A 19,002-nucleotide genomic window follows, 5' to 3' on the forward strand; every position below is an offset into this window, starting at 1 on the left:
TGCCTTTGGGGTCTCTCCTTCTCCTGGACTCCCCTGTGATGGCTTTTCCCCCTCTCACAGCCCACAAAACATCACTCAAGCAGGGGCTGGGTCCTGCTCACATCCTGCCTGTCCCTTCTTGACCTCTTGTCCCCATCCTCAGGCAGGGCCAGCAGCTCCTGCCCGGGTGCTGTCACTCTGCAATCATTCCCATTTATTTGGCATTTTGCTGCTTGCTAATTAACCTTTTTCTGTCGGTCCAACTCCACCAGAAGGTGTGATCTGCTCACAGCTCTGAGCTCTGGTCCTTCCCTGCCTCACTTCTGCCGCAGGAAGCCTCAAAACCCCCTTGGAATCCTCAGCTCCCCCCCGGACAACAGGCAGGGCTCCTGCAGCCAGCATTCCCCTCCAACCCTTGCCATTTATCTGCTCCCAGGTTGGCAGTGCCTGAACACAGCACCCAGCTGCTGCCTCCAGCTGCCAGCCAGGAATTCCTTCTGCACTTCCCTCCGGGTCTGTGCGCCCTGAGCAGCAGGAAGCAGTGGGAGGGGACAGGGAGTCTCCAGAAGGTGCTAATGGCACAGAACCCCAACCCTGAGGCTGGAAAAGGCATCCGAGAGCACTGAGGCCACCCTGTGCCCCATCCCCACCCTAGAGCACTCAGTGCCACCTCCAGGGATTCCCTGGGCACCCCCAGGGATGGGCACTCCAAACCTCCCTGGGCAGTGCCAAGGCCTGAGCCCCCTTTCCATGGGGAAAGTCCTGCTGTGCCCACCCTGAGCTGCCCTGGCCCAGCCTGGGGCCGTTCCCTCTGCTCCTGTCCCTGTTCCCTGGAGCAGAGCCCTGACAGGGGCTGTCCCCTCCTGGCAGGAGCTGTGCAGAGCCAGAATTTCCCCCTGAGCCCCCTTTGCTCCAGGCTGAGCCCCTTCCCAGCTCCCTCAGGACTGATTCTCTGGACCCCTGTCACCCTCAGGGTGATGTCCCAGCCGTCCCCTGATGATGTCCCTGGGCACTGCCACAATCCCTCCCTCCTCCTGTTTCAGGAGCACAAATCCTCTCCAGAGGCAGCTCCAAGGCTCAGATAAGCAGAAGCAATTCCCTCTTCCACAGAGTCCAGCTCAAGGCTGCTCTCCAGAGCGAGGTTTTATCTCACAGATCCAAATTTCCACACGGAATCACAGGGCTCCTGGTTGGGGGGGGAGCACGGGAAAGCCAAGGAATCCTGCTCAGCTCTCAGGGAAAGGGTTCTGTCCCCAGCAGCAGGGACAATGTCACCTTCAGAGGATGCTGTCACCTGTCCCCACAGGGGGAGGACATTGCAGCAAAGCCCTTCAAACAGGCACGAAGCAGCCAAGGGCCCTTCCCCTCCCAGCTGAGCCCACAGCTCCCTGCAGAGCCCTCCCCAGCAGGGACCAGGAGCCAACCCGGGGACACAGGGCAGGAAATGCCACCAGGGCAGCTCCTGAGGGGAGCAGGGCACCTCTCTGGGGAGCAGAGCCCCATGCCCAGCCCGAGAGTGATGGAGGAGCTGCCACACCCCACTGAACAGACCGTCACCCATGCATGGAGCACTAAATAAAGCACAGCAATGTCTGCAGCCAAGAGGCTGCGACCCCTGGGCAAATCAGGCACAAAGAATTCAATTTTTTTTTTATGAAAATAAGCTGAAAATGATAACAGATGTGTTTTGTGGGCCTTAATTCCCAGGCCAGAGCTCTTGGAGCACCTCTTTGAGCTGGGATGAATGGGATGATGCTGGCATGGTGACCTCTGGGTCCCCTTCTGCACATCCCAGGGCAGCCCTGGAGCTCACCCGCCTGAGCAGGGCAGCCCCAGCCCTCTGGAAGTGTCCCTGCTCAGCTGCTGGGTGCAGGGAGCTGCTGGGGCCTTGCAGCAGATGGCTTTGGGGCAAACACCCAGCCCAAATCCATCCCAGCCACCGCCTGGAGCTCAACTCAGCAGCTGGGAGAGGAGAGGAGAGGAGAGGAGAGGAGAGGAGAGGAGAGGAGAGGAGAGGAGAGGAGAGGAGAGGAGAGGAGAGGAGAGGAGAGGAGAGGAGAGGAGAGGAGAGGAGAGGAGAGGAGAGGAGAGGAGAGGAGAGGAGAGGAGAGGAGAGGAGAGGAGAGGAGAGGAGAGGAGAGGAGAGGAGAGGAGAGGAGAGGAGAGGAGAGGAGAGGAGCCACTCTGCTCAGCAGAAACCTCAGAGAGACACCACCCTGCACTCCCTGCTCTGCCTGGCAGCCTGCTGAAGCCATTTGCCCTCCCAGTTTTGGGTTTCACAGGCTGCTGTGGCCCAGGGGGTGCTCTGCTGGCCCCTGGCAGGGTCCCCAGGGCTCAGGGGAGCAGCACTTACCTGGGTTGCTCTTGGCGGTGCGCACCGGGGTGTAGTGGTTTTTGGAGGAGGTCCTGACTGGGGTGTTTTCTTTGGGGGAGGTATCTATGGCCGAGATTGTCTCTCTTTCACAGTGTCCGATTGGGATTGGTCCCTGCTGCCTTAGGATGTCGGCCAGAGCCCTGGGGAGACAGGAAAAAAAGGGGGAAAAAATGAAAAAACACGAATTTTCACACAGCTAGAATTCAGTATCTCAGAATAGAAGAGAAGAGAATTCAGTATTTGTGCTTGTGAATCCAGAGCAGCTGGGTTCATACCATAAACAGGGGAAAAAAGCAACGATAGCAATAATGCTAAAATTTAAAAATATGGCTTGAAAGCTCTGTTTCTCCCTGTGTATCTGCTGCAAGTATTTCCAGGCTTGCCTGGCTATTGTTTGGTATCTCATCTGCTCCCCCTAATTCACTTCAGCCCAGGGTTATGGTGCCTCTCCATCACCTCCCAGAGCAGACAAACTGCTCCTGGCACGCAGAGCACTGCCTCCATCAGGAGCCACTGCTGGCCCCAGCCCTGGCACCTCCTAAACGTGACACCAAAACCCCCCTGCCCCAGCCAAGCTCCCTTCAAGCTGAGATCAGGATCCCCACACCCTGAAATCCCTGCTCAAACAAAGCTCCAACCCCAGCAGTGCTGGCGGTGGTTTTTAAAGGAGAACCACGAGCCAGAAAAATGGATTAACCAGCTCGCAGGGCTTGATGTCAGCACAGCTCTGAGCCTACCTTGAGCTCTGTGCTCAGCAGGGATCGCTTTAATGGCTCAGCTTTTCCTGCCATTCCCAGGGAAAAGCAGTGTCAGCTGCAGCCAGTGGTTTCCCCTTGGATACTCCAAGGTTTTTCCCCCCCTCTGTGAATGTCATGGACACGGTGCAATAATTAATTAGTGGGTGAAGGGATTTTCCCAGGGCAGCCCCAGGGTCTCTGCTGGGCCTTGGGAAAAGCAGGAAAGGGGTGGCTCCTGTGGGCTGAAAGGGACAGAGGCACTGGAAAGCTGATGGAGTTGGAAAAGCTCTTTTCTCCTGGCAGGGGGAACATGTCTGGAGCCACCTCAGGTCCCAGGGGAGGAGTCAGGAGGAGACATCCCCTCACTGCCCAGCCATGCCTGAGGTGTCCCTGACTGGTCCCCAACCCACAGGACACTTTTGGCCCTTTGTCTCCTTGCCCAAGGTCACGGAGAACAAGAGTGGCAGAACAAGGACTTGAGGCTGCTCCTGAGGCTCAGGGGGAGAGGACTCATTCACCCCAGTCATCCTGGTGGCTTCTCGTGGCATTCTCATTCTCTGAAAAATCCCTTCAGCCAGGATTTTCCTCCTGGGAAGCTGAGAAGCCTCAGAGAAAAGGAAAACAATTCTTATCTCATTTGCTTCTCCTGTGTTTTGCTGCTTGGGAATGTGTTTGGAGATTGTTTACCCAAAGGTTTCATTGGTTTCATGTGAGTTGTTTTCACTCTTTGGCCAATCAGGGCCAGGCTGTGTCAGACTCTGGAGAGACCCACGAGTTCCATTATTATCTTTTTAGCCTTCTGTCTGTATCCTTGCTGTATTCTTTAGTATAGTTTAGCATTCTTTAATATAATATATTATCATAAAATAATAAATTATCCTTCTGAGCTCATGGAGTCAGACTCATCATTCCTGCCTTCGTTGGGACATTCCCAGCAAACACAACAGCTTCTCCAGGCCAGAGGCTGCCCACTGCAGCCCACCCTGCTGCCTGGAGGACGGGCAGGCCAGCGAGCTCTGCCTGTCGGCAGCACCCCACAGACCCACTGGAGCTGTCCCATGTGTCACGGACAGCAGGCTGGCAGGTCCCAGCCCTGGGCAGGAATCTCCAAGGTCCATTAAGCACCAGATGACCGTTTAATGGCATCTGCAGCACAGGAGCACCGAGGGCCATTTCTCAACCCCACACGTGGCATTAGCGCTGTTATTCACTGGCCCACGGTGGCTCAGTGGAACACTCGCCCTGGACTCTCTGAGTGTGCAGAGTGCACTCAGAGAGCAGGGGACACACCAGAGCAGGCTGGAGAACTCCAGACACTTCATCCCGGGTGCTCCAGGGGAGGGACTCGGAGGGGACAGGGTGGGCTGGGCACACAGGGGGAGCTGCAGGGACTGGGGCTGTGGAAAGGGGACAGAGCAAAGCAGCAAGCCCAGCTGGGATGGAGCTGGCTCATTCTGTGCCAGTTCTGTGGGATCCAGGGTGTTTCCATCAAGCCCTGAGGCGGGGTGGAAGGTCAGTTCCACTTAAAAGAGGCAGATTTGGTGACAGTCCCTTGGCTCCAGCTGGCTCACTGCCCACTGCAAGGAGAACAGGCTCACTGGAGTGTTTGGGTCCTGTGTGTGCAGCCCTTTGGGTACAATCAGTGCCACTGATGTCACCAGCCCCCTAATCACCTGCACAAGGATGTGAGACACTCCAGAACCCTTCCTGTGACGCCACATCTCTTATCTGAGGAGCACAAAGCTGCCTGGAGCGTGCCACTGATAAGGGTTGGTGACACCTTTCCCCCGCGTCATCGCCGAGGCTGCGTGCCACCCCAAGCCCAGGGCAGCTGGGACGCTGCTCCAGGGGGCTGCACGGGCCTGGGGGAGGGAAACACACGGATGTGCCCCGTGGCTGGACAGCCCAGGCCAGGTCCTGCTCCCTGGGATGGCTCTTGTGGCCCTCTGGACAAATTCGGGAGAAAACCCAGCGGGATGAACACTGGCGTTCATCAGTTTTCAGAAGGAAAAGCCAAAAGGATTTGGGGTAAATCCAAAGGAATCGAGGGGGTGGATGGAAGCAGTGGGGCAGCAAGGCTGGGCATCGCCTGGGGCCTGTGCTGGAAGGGGAAGTGACAGACTCTGATCCCAAAATGTGGCTTTGTAGTCAGGGAGAAGGTGAAGCTGCAGGGCTGGGAGGCACCAGCTCCCTGCAGCCCAGCCTGCCCCTCTAACCCAGCCCAGAACCTGAATCTGCTCCCTGGGTTTCCCACGAGGACTGCTGTCCTCCCCACAGCCTCTTTGGGAAAGCGCTGTCCCACTTTCCCTGTTCCCACAGACTGCCAGCACCAATCCCCAGCGTGAGGGTGGCTCTGGTGTCCCTTCTGCTCTGGTGACAGCTCCAGCAGCCTGGGGGGGAATGAGGTGGCACTGAGGGCTCTGTGGGTGCTGCACGGGAAGGGCACAGGGAAGAGCTGCCTGTTCCCAGCAGTGCAGGGGGAGCTCCTCAAAACTTCACCGATTCACCCTCCGAAAATCCCCTCTCCTGCAGGCTGCTAGCAGACAGAATTTCCCGTTCCGAGTCCCGGTGGATTTGGGGAGGAATGGAAGGAGAGTGACCAAACGGGCCTGGCAGAGCACAGTGAAGGGAGCAGTGCCTGGCTGAGCTGCCAGGGCTGAAAGCAGAGCAGGGCTGGAGCTGGTGGCACAACTCCAACCGCTTCAGCACAGCCAGGATTTCACTCCAAAAAAAGCCAGGTTAAAGACTCCCCTATGCTCTGTTACTAACTGGGAAAGAAAGAGGCAGTTATTCCAGGAGATGGACTCATCCAGCCTGGAGCCAGCTCACCTGGAAGGGACGGCTCTCTCTGAGGGACAGCACTTGGGTCACAGCCGCTGTCACAGGGAGCAGCCGTGCATTATTCACAGCCTGGCTGCTGTCCCCACACCTGCTGTGAGCCCTGGGCAGCCCCAAACCCTGACCACACCTGGGCTGGCCTCTCCAGGGGCATTCCCACATTCCAGGGGCTGCCAGGCAGGCCCTGCATGCCCAGGGCTAGCCATTCCTGGGGCATTCCCACATTCCAGGGGCATTCCCACATTCCAGGTGCTGGTCCTGTGTGCTCAGGGCTGGCCATTCCTGGGGCATTCCCACATTCCAGGGGCATTCCCACATTCCAGGGGCTGCCAGCCAGGCCCTGCATGCCCAGGGCTGGCCATTCCTGGGGCATTCCCACATTCCAGGGGCTGCCAGCGGGGTCCTGCATGCCCAGGGCTGGCCACTCCTGGGGCATTCCCACATTCCAGGGGCATTCCCATATTCCAGGTGCTGGTCCTGTGTGCCCAGGGCTGGCCACTCCTGGGGCATTCCCACATTCCTGGGGCATTCTCACATTCCAGGGGCATTCCCACATTCCAGGGGCATTCCCACATTCCAGGGGCTGCCAGGCAGGCCCTGCATGCCCAGGGCACACAGGAAAAATCAGATGTCTCCTGAGAAATCTTAATGCCAAACACAACTTGGGCAGCTCCCGGAATTTAATCTGGCTCCAAAGACAGCCACTTCACACACCTGACACCGATGCCCAAACTGAATAATCTCTGGCTACTGCTGTGATGTGGGCAAGGCATTGCCAGCAGTGGCTGAGCCCAAAATGGGGGACACTGGCTCCTCTGAACACAGCACGCCCCAAGAGAACAGAACGGTTACGCAGAGGTTTGGTAATTAACAGCTCAAAATGAACCTTTCTCTGCAGAGAGATGTCACCCTGAGCACAAAGTGTCCTCAGCAGGGCAGGACCTGCACCTGAGCCACGGCCAGGCTGCCGGGGACAGTGAGTGGCAGGAGAGGATTGTACCCCCAGGTGCCACGAGGCTCGGGCTGGCTGCTGGGGGGAGCAGCCCCTGTGAGCCCCCTGCCCCAGCTGCCACCCCCACCCGCCCAGCCCCAGCCCCTGCTCTTCCCAGGACAGTGGGGAGGCTCCCTGGAAGGAGAAGCACCCAGGAGAGGCACCAGGGGTGCTGGGGAGGGCAGGGAGAGGGATGGAGCGCAGAGAAAGGAGAGGAAATAAAACCAGCAGGTCTTGCTGGGTGTGAAAGGCACAAAGAGCTGGGCCAGCGCAGCATCATTCCCACAGCCTTTCATACCCAGCAGGATTCTGTGCACTCTGTCCCTGTCCTGCACAGCTCCCTGCCCTCCCCAGCACCCCTGGTGCCTCTCCTGGGTGCTTCTCCTTCCAGGGAGCCTCCCCATTGTCCTGGGAAGAGCAGGGGCTGGGGCTGGGCGGGTGGGGGTGGCAGCTGGGGCAGGGGGTCACACAAGGGGTCTGGTTCCACAGCAAATCCTCTGCTCCGAGCAGCTGAGGGGCTGTGAACTCACCGAAGGAAGCTGAGCTTTCTCTGAAGAGCCCTTCTGACAAAGGAGGTCGTGGTGAGAGCCCAGCCCAGCACTTGTCGTGGAAGAATTCTGTGTTTATCCCCCTGGGGAAGGAGATATCTGAGCCCTCCCAGCAGCGCGGTGCACACGGATCTGAGGAAGCACAGCCCGTGTGAGGGGGGGCAAAGGCAAGCAGCACATGCCCTGATCAAATCTTCCCCAGAAAGTTCAGATCTTACGTGAAACAGACATTTTAAAAGGCATCTGATCTCCAAAGGCACAGAGATCAACTGCTACTTAAGGACATCAGAGATTACAAAACTAAAAGGAAGAGAAGTTCAGAGCTGCGCTGGATTCCCTCGACACCTCGTGATGGAGCTGGGCTAACAGAAAAAGTTAATTAGCGAGCAGGAAAATGCCAAATAAATGGGAATTAGAGACACTGAGGTGATTGGGTGGAGGCAGCCCGGTTTCTGAGCCTGGCTTCTCGTTGTGGGAGAAGTTCAAAGGGAAAGGAGAAGCCCAGAAGCACCCAGAGGAGGTCAGTGGCCAGGCAGCCTCTGTGCTCCCACAGACCCAATCTCTTCATCAAATAGACTCAGAGAGGAAAACACGGCCAAAAAACCCAATTATCAAACTGCAAACCACGACCAGAGCTCCAGACTGGAGCTTTCCCAGCGCACGGAAGTGAAGCAAAAGGAAAAAGGTTTTGTGCAGGTAGAGGCACACAGAGCCACGCCTGGCCTGGATTTGGGTCTGCAGCTGGACAATTCACCCTGCGAAAGGACAAGAGCCAGGTGTTCTCCCTGCTCAGGAGTTAGCCCAAATCCAGCCAGGTGCAGGGTTGGTTTGAAACAGAACTAGTCCTGAGGAGCTTCTCTGAGGTCACAAGTGAAGGTGTCCCTGCCCATGGCAGGGGGTGGAACGAGATGATCTTTAAGGTTCCTCCCAACTCCATCCACTCTGTGATTCTGTGACTTTATGGCTGCACCTTTTTTGGTTTTTCTTAGTTCAGTCTGACCTGTATTCTGTGCCTGTGAGAGGGACAGGGCACTTCAGAGGAGAGACTCAGAAACCACCAGGATTAAAGAGCTCAAAGCAGGGCAAAGAGCAGCTGAAAGGCACCCGAGTGAGCCCGGGCAGAGTAAAAAAGGCAGAGCATGAAAACACATCAGTGGAAAGAGACTGAAAGCAGGAACAGCATCCAAGAAAGAAAACCTCCTGCAGAGTCCCTGTGGGCAGGAGTGTTCACAGCACTCCCTCCCTGCCCTGGGGACCGTGGGGTTTGATCCTTTGGCTCCAGCAGCAGAGAGCAGAGCTGAAGGAGCTGCCTGTGATCCCCGTCTCAAACACCAGGGCTGGAGAGAGGCACTGCTCATAACCTTCACACCTGAAAGCAGCTCCCTCCAGCAACCCCTCAGCAAGCACAGGGCGCTGGGCTGCGGGGGATGCAGCTGCAGGAGCACAAACCCTGCTGCATTTCACACAGACCAGCAGCTCCTTGGATCTGCGAGCAGACAGATCATTGCCTCTGGTCCCCGCTGGAATCCAGAGGCACGGAGCAGAAACAAGCAGGAGTGGATCAATTCAACCCTGGTCTCTACACGGGCAGAGGATGTTCATCTGTAAAAGCTGGCTGTTATCACTCGCAGAGCAGGGGAGGCAGAGGCTGAAGGCAAGAGCAGCACGGATACCTGCCCTCTTTGCAGCGACACAGATGCTGCGGGAGGAGGGTGAAGCGAAGCCCAGCACAGAGCCTGTTTCCCTTCTCCCTTCCCACCCCTCAGCCACGCTCCGTGCAAGGCCAGATCAGGCCTTTCAGCAGCACGCAGAGCTGGTTTGCTGGGAAAAATCCCTGTGCTGCTTCCCAGGAGAGCAGCTGGGCTCCCAGCAGCGCCCCAGGGCCAGCTCTGCCCCTGTGTCCCTCTGGCCCCAGCTGACCAGCAGGATGCACGGGGGATATTTCAGGCCAGGTTCCAATCTGTGCATTCCCAGCTCAGCAGAGTGCAGTGGCTGCTGCTGAGGGTAAGCAGGGGTCGTGGAACAGTGAATTATTTGTGCTCTCTGGCGTGGGGATGCGGGGAATGAGAGCACTCTGTGTCACCCCTTCTTGCTGCAGAAAAGCTCACCCAGCTTTGGAAAGAACCAGCTGATACTCCCTGCTCAGAGATTCCCTAACTCATCCCCAGACTGAAAGTAAAGCAAATACTTCTGAAATTTCACTTAAGAAATGCTCGAGAGGAGAAAACAACGCCGGCAAGGAGACAAAACCAAACCATCCTCACCACTGCACGAGGGAGCATCAGCACACACAGTTGATTCTCTGAAACCAGCCCCAGCTTCTACCTGGAGCCCAGCAAAGTTCTGGCTGTGTAACCCCCCAAAGCAAGAGGCAGTTCTGCACAGCCAGGCTCAAAGATCCTATCACTGCCAAAAAATAAAAATTAAAAATCAGTTCCACGGAGAGCGTTACAGGCGTTTCTGTACAACAGGAATGTTTCAGCTGCTGCTTTTCAAAGCACTTCCACTTAACTGCTGTTAGAAACGCCTGAATCAGAGACTGCGAGCCCAGAATCACAGCAGTGCCTTGCTTTAAAGGGACGTGGCAGTGCCTGGAAACTGGAGCTGATTCCAGCTCGGAGCTGCACATGCACGGCCAGCCCTCCCTTCCACGGCACGCTGACAGCTCTCCTGGGCATTTGTAAACCCTCCTTCCACCAAAAGACATTGCATGAGCCCTGCCTGCCTCAAAACGTTCTCTCGAAGTGAGTTCATGAGGATTTTCTGTAAAAGCTGGACGAGAAACGAGCAGAGGGATAACACACACACACACGGCACAGCTCGGCGAGCGTTTACGAGGAAACAAAATTTACAGTGGGATCCTGCTCGTGGGGAGGGGCAGGGAAGTTCTGATTGATCTTCCCTGCCTGCAGGATCCGAGCCCAAGAGGCTTTTTCCAGCCCCTGTAGCAAGTTGTGCTGGTGCTGCTGCTCTGCTCCTGCCAGAGGATGCACACCGAGCTTTAAGGCACTCGCCATCACTACAGAGAATTATTGTGGATGCCACACTTCACTCCAACTGACACGACCTCAAACAGACAGAAATATCTGACCCCAACCTGCTTTCCTCCTTCCCTGTTCCTCCCCAGCAGCTGTCAGAGACAAACCATTCCTCTCCTGGTATTTACATTCTGCTTAGAGCACCCAGAGCACTCAGCCCAGTGCAGGAGATGCACTTCAAAATATTTAAACCCTCGTGTGATGTTGATCAAGTTCAGGTAACACAGCTCTGAAAGGTATAATCTTTTACCAGCTACCATATTATAGAAGTCAATCAACTCCTAAAAATGCTCTGGAAGTCAAGCTTCCTGAGCACTCAATCTGCCATTCATACTTCTACACACAGGTGAATCATTTCAGCAGAACTTATCTAAATAAAGCAAAGCAAGCATCAAAGAAATGAAAACATCAGGAAGAATCCAGACAAGTCTGGCAACACTGGCTCTGATTTCCAAGGGTGAAGGATCCAACCCTGCAGCAGGCTGGAGCTGGAGCAGAAGTAACATATGGACATCCAACCCAGATTTCCAAATTTAGTGTGAAGATAAGGCCCAGGCAAAGTTGCCTCGAAGCCAGGAGAGCTGGGCAGCTGGGGAAGCATCCCTTCATTAACGAAAGAGGATTTTCTGGCTAAGCCACTTGCAGGACCCTTGCCTCTACACGGTTGGGTGTAGTTTTTAACACTGTGGGGTTACATTCTTGCAGGCACCAGGGGCAGGTGGGATTTGGAATGGGATATGTGGGCCAGACCCTCAGCAAATGTAAACCAGCCTCACAGTTCGTCCTCGCTGCAGGGAGGAGTCTAAATAAAACACATCTCCCCAAATAAATAAAAACTGCGTCACTCATCTCTTTTTCCTCTTAAAAAACTAATATTTCTCCCCCAGCCTCTGTTGATTGCAGCTGAAGTTCAGCCTTAAAAATATGGTCAATGGTTTTTAAGAGTTCTGATTAAAACAATCTTCATTAAAATAATTTTGAGGAGGCATTATCTGCTAGAGTTGAGGTCTTTCCCCCTGGTGCTCAGCACTGCTCCTCTAAAGAAGCCTCTCACCAGTTTTTATGCTCAGAGCCAGGCAGCTCTCGCATTCGCAGCACGCAAGCAGCACTCATCATTTGGAGGGACTTTTTCATCATAAAATAAATATGAACTGAGAGAGGAGACGCATTTGTCCAAAGGGAGGATTGCTACAGACGCCCGAGCTTCTGCTGTGAGGCAGGGATTTGTGTGCCATGCCGGGAGCTGCTGTCCTGAAAGCAACGCCGCTGCCCGGGGGCCAGGAGCCGCCCCTGCGGGGACGGGATGCTGGGGATGGGAGAGGGACCGAGTGGAGAAGGGAAAGTGCCGAGCGCTGCCACCCCCAGAGTGTCCCCACGCACCCCGGCGGCCCCACGGGGAAGGCACCAGCCAGGGGATCCCATCCATCCCCTCCGAAGGCACCATCCAGGGGATCCCATCCATCCCCTCCGAAGGCACCATCCAGGGGATCCCATCCATCCCCTCCGAAGGCACCAGCCAGGGGATCCCATCCATCCCCTCCGGAGGCACCATCCATCCCCTCCAGGATGATCCCATCCATCCCCTCCGCACTTCCCAAACCTCCCCCTGGCCTGGCAGGACAGGACAGGACAGGACAGGATGGGACAGGACAGGGCAGGGCAGGGCAGGACAGGGCAGGACAGGACCCGTGGGGTCCGAGCGGCTCTGCTGCCCCGGTGGGGTGCAGGGGGAGCTCTGGGGAGGCTTGGAGGGGAGATGGGGTGTCTGGGGGCTGCTGAGGATCCCGGGTGCAGGGAGGGAGTGCCGGGGGCAGGAGGGATGTGAGGGGGTCCCAGGGGCAGGAGGGGAGAGCCGGGGGAAGGAGGGATGTAGGGGGTGAGGGGGGGGGTCCCGAAGAAAGGAGGAGGAGTGCAGGGTGCAGGAGAGCCAAGCCGGCATGCTGGGGGACACTCCGGGGGGCAGGAGGAGGCTGTCGGGGTGCCGGAGAACAGGAGGGGGCTCCGAGGGGTAAAAGGGGGTGCCGGGGTGCAGAGGGAGGCTCTGGGGGGCAGGAGAGGGGTGCCGGGATGCCGAGGGGCAAGGGCGACGTTCTGGGATGTAGAGGAGGGTGCCGGGGACAGGAGGGGGGGTGCCGGCGACAGGAGGGGGTGCCGGGGGACAGGAGGGGTTGACGGGGGCAAGAGGGGAGTGCCGGGGGCAAGAGGGGAGTGCCGGGGGCAAGAGGGGAGTGCCGGGGACAGGAGGGGATGTCGGGGACAGGAAGGGAATGCCGGGGGAGAGGAGGGGGGTGCCGGGGACAGGAGGGGGTGCCGGGGGACAGGAGGGGGGTGCCGGGGGACAGGAGGGGGGTGCCGGGGACAGGAGGGGGTGCCGGGGGACAGGAGGGGGGTGCCGGGGGACAGGAGGGGAATTCCGGGGGCAAGGGGGGGTGCCGGGGGCGGCTACACGTGGAGCTCCGGGACGGACTCTGGGCAGAGCAGGGCAGCGTGGAGCTGTCCGGGAACAGTCCGGGAATAATCCGGGAGCTGCCCGGGAACAGCCCGGGAATTAACCGGGAGCTCTCCGGGAGCTGTCAGGGAATTAATCGGCAGCTGTCCGGGAATCATCCGGGAGCTGTTCCGGAGCTGTCCCGGAGCTGTCCCGGAGCTGTCCGGGAATTATCCGGGAATCATCCGGGAGCTGTCCCGGAGCTGTCCGGGAGCCGGTGCTGAAGGCGCGGGAGGCGAGCACAAACGCGGCCGCGGGAGAGGAGCCCCGGGGCACCAGGACGGGCCCCGGCGCGGGCAGCGGGGTGGCCGGAGGGGTGCGGGTGGCCCTGGTCGGACCGTGGGAAGGGGGAACTGCTGGGCAGAGGATGGAAAGGGAAAAGCCTTTGGTGGACGGTGCAAAGAGGGAACCCTCGACAGCCCTCGCAAAGGGGGAAACCCTCGGATAAATGACTCGAGGGGGGACCCCTGGAAGCGGCAGCACAACGGGAAATCGTCTGGACAGGTGGCACAGCCGTCGGGGAGCCACGGCACTGGGGAAACCCTTGAAGGGGAAACTCATGGAGAGGCAGAGCAAAGCGTAGAGACCCGAACGGGTGCTTCACAGGGAGGCTCCCTGGGCAGAGAGTACCCCTGGACAGCGGCGTGAAAACGGAGCCCTTGGACAGCAGGTCCAGAGGGGGAATCCCTGGAGGAGCCACGCAAGGGGAAACTCTCGGGCAGGCTGCGCAGCTGGGAAGCCTCGGCTGGGCGCTCACAAGGAGGGCCCTTGGCCGGGCAGCGCAGCGGGAAACCCTGAGCACGCTCTGCCGAGGGGGAGCGGGGGAAGGAGCCCACCTGTGAATGTTCATCTCCCGGGGCGGGCGCCGCGCCTTGTCGTAGGCCACCTTGGCGAAGACGCCGGCGATGAGCACGAAGGCGATGGCCCCGCACGAGATGTACACGGTGGCGTTGGTGCTGTCCTTGTCCGGGTCGTACTTGTTGGCGTCCCCGTCGCCGCCGTCGCCGCCGTCGGCGGGCAGGGCGCCGCTGGCCGTGGTGGGGTGGGCCCACTCGGGGCTCTTGTAGTTGCGGCACAGGCTCTGGTTGAGCTTCTCGGCGCGCTTGTTGCAGCAGAAGCGGTAGAAGCAGGTGCCGCAGCAGTAGCGGAAGCCCGTCAGGCTGTTGTTGCACTCGAACTCCTTGTCCCACTGCCCGCTCACGTCGTAGTACCCCCAGCACGTCTCGTGGGCCGGGGCCGAGCCCCCGCCGCCGCCCCCGCCTCCGGGGGCCGCCTTGCCGCCCCCCGCGCCCTTGCCGCGCCCGGGCAGCGCCGTGGGGGCGGCGGCCCCCGGGCCCGCCAGCGTCTGGTTCAGGAGCTCCCTGCCCGGCTTGGGGGTCCGCCGCGGCGCCGCCGCCCCCTGGGTCCGGTTGCCCTTGGCGCGGGGGGGCCCGGCCGCCTGCGCGGGCAGCAGCGGCAGCAGGGCCAGGAGCTGCAGGGAGAGCAGGAGCAGCGGCAGCAGCAGGTGCCGCGGCCCCATGGCGAGGGGCGAGGCGGGGGCGCGGCGCGGGGGGCGCGGCGGGCGGGCCGGGGGCTCAGCGGCCGCGGCGCTGCCCCATGGAGCGGGGCGGGGGCGGGGGGCGCGGCCGGGGGTCCCGCTGCTGCCGGCTCCTCAGCGGCGGCCGCCCGGCGCCGGGCGCTTCATGCCGGCGAGCGGCGGAGCCCGGCGGAGCGCGGCTGGAGGCGGCGGGGTCCCGGCGCTGCTCCGGCGAGGGGCTGCGAGAGACGGGGAGAGGGTGAGAGCCCGCCGCGCCCCCCGGGCAGCCCGGCCCGCCCCCGCCCGCCCGCCCCATGCCCACGGCCTTACCATGCCGGAGCGGGACTGCAGCGGGGCCGCGGGGCTGCCCGCGCTCCTCGCCGAGCCGGGGGCGGAGCGGAGCGGCGCCGAGCCGGGCGCGGAGCAGGGGCGGGCGCCGAGCCCAGCCGGGAGCCGGGGAAGGACCGCCCACCGCTGCCGGGCCGCTCCTGACATCACCGGCACCGCGCCGCGCCGCTCCGCTCCGCCGGCACCCCGGCACCGCCGCCCGCCCGCCCGCCCGGGCAGCGCGACCCGCGCGGCGCCCGCAGCGCCCGGGGCAGCGCCGAGCGCGGGGGAGCCGCGGGCAAGGGCCGCGGGAAGGGGAACGGGCAGGGGTGTGTGCGGTGAGGACCCTGTGCCTGTCCCCCGGGAGGTGGTCCTGGCTGGGATGTGGTGAGTGACACTGTGCCTGTCCCCAGGGATGAGGTCCTGGAAGGGATGTGGTGAGTGACACTATGCCTGTCCCCCGGGAGGTGTTCCTGGCAGGGATGTGGTGAGTGACACTGAGCCTGTCCCCCGGGAGGTGGTCCTGGCTGGGATGTGGTGAGTGACACTGTGCCTGTCCCCCGGGAGGTGGTCCTGGCTGGGATGTGGTGAGTGACACTGTGCCTGTCCCCAGGGATGAGGTCCTGGAAGGGATGTGGTGAGTGACACTGTACCTGTCCCCAGGGATGAGGTGGTCCTGGCAGGGATGTGGTGAGTGACACTGTACCTGTCCCCGGGGATGAGGTCCTGGCAGGTATAGGCAGAGATGTGGTCCCTAAAGGTGTGTGTGGGGTGAGGCCCCTGTGCCTGTCCCCAGGGGTGTGGTCCTGGCAGGGATACAATCCCTATATGTGTGTGTGATGTGTGGACCCCCCAGCTGTCCCCGGGGCTGTGGTCCCTGGGGTCCCTGCAGGAATGTGCTCCCTATAGGTGTGTGTGACCCTGTCCCTGTCCCAGGGCCGTGCCTGCAGCAGAGCCTGGTGCTGGGCACACGTTGTCCCCAGGGCTGTGCTGCCCCCCAGGCCGTGCTGTCCCCTCTCCCTGCACGGGACAAGCCTGTCCCAGGTTGCCAGGGACTGCTGTTCCTGCCCGGGGCTGTTGGCCCCTCGCTGGGAAGGTGCACCAGGCTGGCTGAGCCCCAGCTCCTGCTCCCTGATGTGCTCGGTGTGGAGAGAGAGCAGCTCCCCCAGCCCAGCCCGATACTCTCCCCACTCCTTCCAACTGTTCCTGCTGCAGGAGAGCTCTGGGCTGCTGCAGGGGTGGGCTGGCACTGCCCTGGGCACGGCCACCACAGGCTTGTTCTGAGCAAGATCCCTTCGGGCAGCTTTCACTGCTGCGAGCCACGGCCACCGAGGCAGAATTTCCTCAAAGCCCTGGTGCTTCCTCCGTGTCCCACTGCAAACCCGACTAAAGCCTCCACAAACATTTCCTGAAGAAGCCGAGGCGCTGCCAGCTGTAAGGACACACAGAGGACAGCGAGAGTCCCAGCAAGGAGGAGCACACGGAGATGGGAACTGAGGGGATCCCTGAGCCGCAGACAGGCAGGTTTCAGGAGGAAGGGAGCAATGGGAAGGGAGAACCACCCCTAAAAATCCCTTCTTGCACCCTGTGGGAATCATTTCCTCAAGCTACCGAGGTGTGAGTGCCCACAGCTGATTTGATAACTCCCTTAGGAGAGCCCAAGGACTGTGAGGCTGGCAAAGAAAGCTTTAGCTCTGCCATCTAAAGCTGCTCTGGTGCTGGGGAGCACCTGGGGAAACCCAAAATCCCTTCACTGCTCACAAAGGGAGGGCTGTCAGCCTTCCATGGCTGCTGAGAGCTGCAGTTAAGGGAGGTGCCCAGGTGAACCCCCACCTTGGGCAGTGCCTGGGTGCCCAGGTGAGCCCACCCTTGGGCAGTGCCTGGGTGCCCAGGTGAGCCCACCCTTGGGCAGTGCCTGGGTGCCCAGGTGAACCCACACCTTGGGCAGTGCCTGGGTGCCCAGGTGAACCCGACCTTGGGCAGTGCCTGGGTGCCCAGGTGAGCCCACACCTTGGGCAGTGCCTGAGCCAGGCACCAGCCTGAGGCCAGCGTGGCCCCCCAGGGCCAGTCTGAGCTGCTTTAATGCAGGCACCCCCCTGAACCCCAATACCCTGAGCCCAGCTCCTCTGGCCCCTGCCTGGGGGTGATTCCCCTGCTGTGGGTGACTGCCAAACCCTGACACAAAGGCTGCAGAGCAGAATTGGCTGATGCAGGGAGGCCATCTCCAAACGCTGTGGGGCTGCCACGTGTCCTCATCAAATTCACCACAGAAAGCATCCTCAGCCCTGGCTTGCCTTGAAACTCTGTCTCTGCTTCTGCAAGGCTTTGCAGAGTGTGGGAGGCGCCCAGATGAACACTCCAGGTCCTTCCTCAGCCGGCTGATCCCTGCACACAGGGACTGGGGTCTCTGCAATGGCTCTGCTCAGGGGAGAGGAGCTGCCGCTCCAAAACCCAGCGTGGGCAAGGCTTCCTGCTGCAGGCAGCCCTTGGGGGAAAGATCCAGTGGTTTTGAGACAGAAACAACTGGCAGACCTCTGTCCTTACCCCAAACATCACAAGGGCACGGTGAGTGCCTGGTGGAACGCTGAGGGGCAGGTTTTCTGCCCCACTGGATGTTTGGGGGCTGAGATTGGCTTTTCCTCCGTGCCTGCTTGGACTCCACATGCTCCTGTGGTGCCACCACAGCTTTATCACACCAAGGGGATGATGGAACCCCTCGCAGGTGCCTCTGCCTCCTCCTGCTCAATTTATCAACCACCGAGCAAGCTGGAGAAGGACAGAGCTTCCCGGGACGCCCGGTGTAATCCCATTGCCTTGCCTGGGGCCAAAATACGGCAGAGAAGGAGCTGAAGCAAATGTGAAAAGAAGGAAAGAGTCCCCAAGGAGCAGCGTCGGATTTCTGGGACTTTCCTGGGATTTGGACAGCGTTTGTGGCTGTGGGAGGGAAGGACAGAGGCTGAGATGCTTGTGGGGAAAATGCCTGAGCTGCAGTCCCCCCACGACCACTGTGTGACAGCAGCTCTGGGACAGCTCCATCCCCACCTGGAAGCCACTCCAAAACCTCCAGCCCTTTCTCTTTCATCTGCCATCCTGCCCAGGTTGTTTTCGGCAGCGTGGCTGTTCCAGAGCTGTTTTCTTGTTTATCTCCTTGGCCGGGTGCTTTCTCTCCAAGCTGGAGCTGCCGCGGCCGCAGGCAGGGAAGGGAAGTGCAGGCTCAGAAGGTCCCGAAATCCAATTCCCCCCCTCAGCCCCTCGCCCTGCCCCTCGTCGGCCTCTGATGACTTTGAGAGGAGTTTCTAATGACTCCGATGTGCTCAAAAGCTGGTTCCTCCTCCGCAGGGGATTCACTTGTGACCGTGAATCTTCATTAAAATGAGCCCAGCACTTCGGACCTAATTTTTCTTCTAAAATTAATATAGCCACAAAAAGCTCCTAATAGGAGTTTGGGGATTATTTCTGTGGAGCTGGATCCCTTCTTGCCTGGGCGGGGATGGGTGGATCCTGGGTTGCTTGCCGGCAGGAGGCTGCTGGCTCCAGGTACAAAACAGGCTGGGCAGCAAGCAGGGGAATGCCAGGGGAGCAGGCACAGGGGTGGCAGAGCCTCACACAGGCAGGGTCAGACGTGCTCAGCTTCTCCTGCAGCTTCTGAGCAGCTGCCTCAAAGACAGGACAAGAGACCGGAGTGAAACGGGGACATTTCACCAGCTTTTCATGGCTGGTTTACTCTCTGCTGCCTGAGAGGGTTCTGTGGTTTGTGTGGTTTTGTACTATTGGAGGAGCTGGGATTCTCCTTCCCCGTGGGAACCTCTCGTTTCTCTCTGCCTGTTCCCACTGCTCAGCCCAGTGCAGGGACTGTCCCAGCTCTGTCCTGCAGCTGTCACCTGTCCCTGGCTCCTGTTCTGGGCACACAAGGTGCAGGAAAGGTGCCACCAGCCCAGCTGGGAGAGGTACAGGGACTTCACTGAGGTGTCCCCAGCATTGGCTAGGCAGGCAGCAATGCACTCCCTTCAAATGGGGCCATCTGCAAGCAGAAGACAAAGAAACTTCTACAGCAAATGAGAAATTCCTCATTATTTATCCAGCTCTGCTCAGGGAGAAGCCTTTAGAAAGTGCTTTTACCACTGCAATTCTGCAAAACCCTAAATTTTCCTAATACCTAACCTAAA

At 59.6% G+C, this 19,002-nt stretch overlaps 1 protein-coding gene across 4 annotated transcripts in view; it reads right to left on the reverse strand.

The window, feature by feature from the left end:
• The window catches only part of SHISA6 (shisa family member 6), a 120,389-nt gene extending 105,441 nt beyond the window's left edge, over positions 1 to 14,948 (reverse strand). For 3 of the 4 annotated variants that reach the window (XR_005259379.1, XM_038157437.1, XM_038157435.1), the window contains exons 1-3: positions 14,840 to 14,948; positions 13,830 to 14,748; positions 2,333 to 2,493 (exon numbers count right to left, since the gene is read on the reverse strand). Coding sequence is in view for 3 of the 4 variants with exons in the window: in XM_038157437.1 (XP_038013365.1) it covers positions 2,333 to 2,493; positions 13,830 to 14,512 (844 nt within the window). In the remaining variant the exon portion in view is untranslated. Of the gene's footprint in view, positions 1 to 2,332; positions 2,494 to 13,829; positions 14,766 to 14,839 lie in introns of those variants that run through there. The other variant, XM_038157436.1, reaches the window with a different exon arrangement.
• Between the last annotated feature and the right edge of the window lie 4,054 nt (positions 14,949 to 19,002).

This window comes from Motacilla alba, chromosome 18 (genome assembly GCF_015832195.1).
Source record: "Motacilla alba alba isolate MOTALB_02 chromosome 18, Motacilla_alba_V1.0_pri, whole genome shotgun sequence".
Taxonomy (NCBI): domain Eukaryota; kingdom Metazoa; phylum Chordata; class Aves; order Passeriformes; family Motacillidae; genus Motacilla; species Motacilla alba.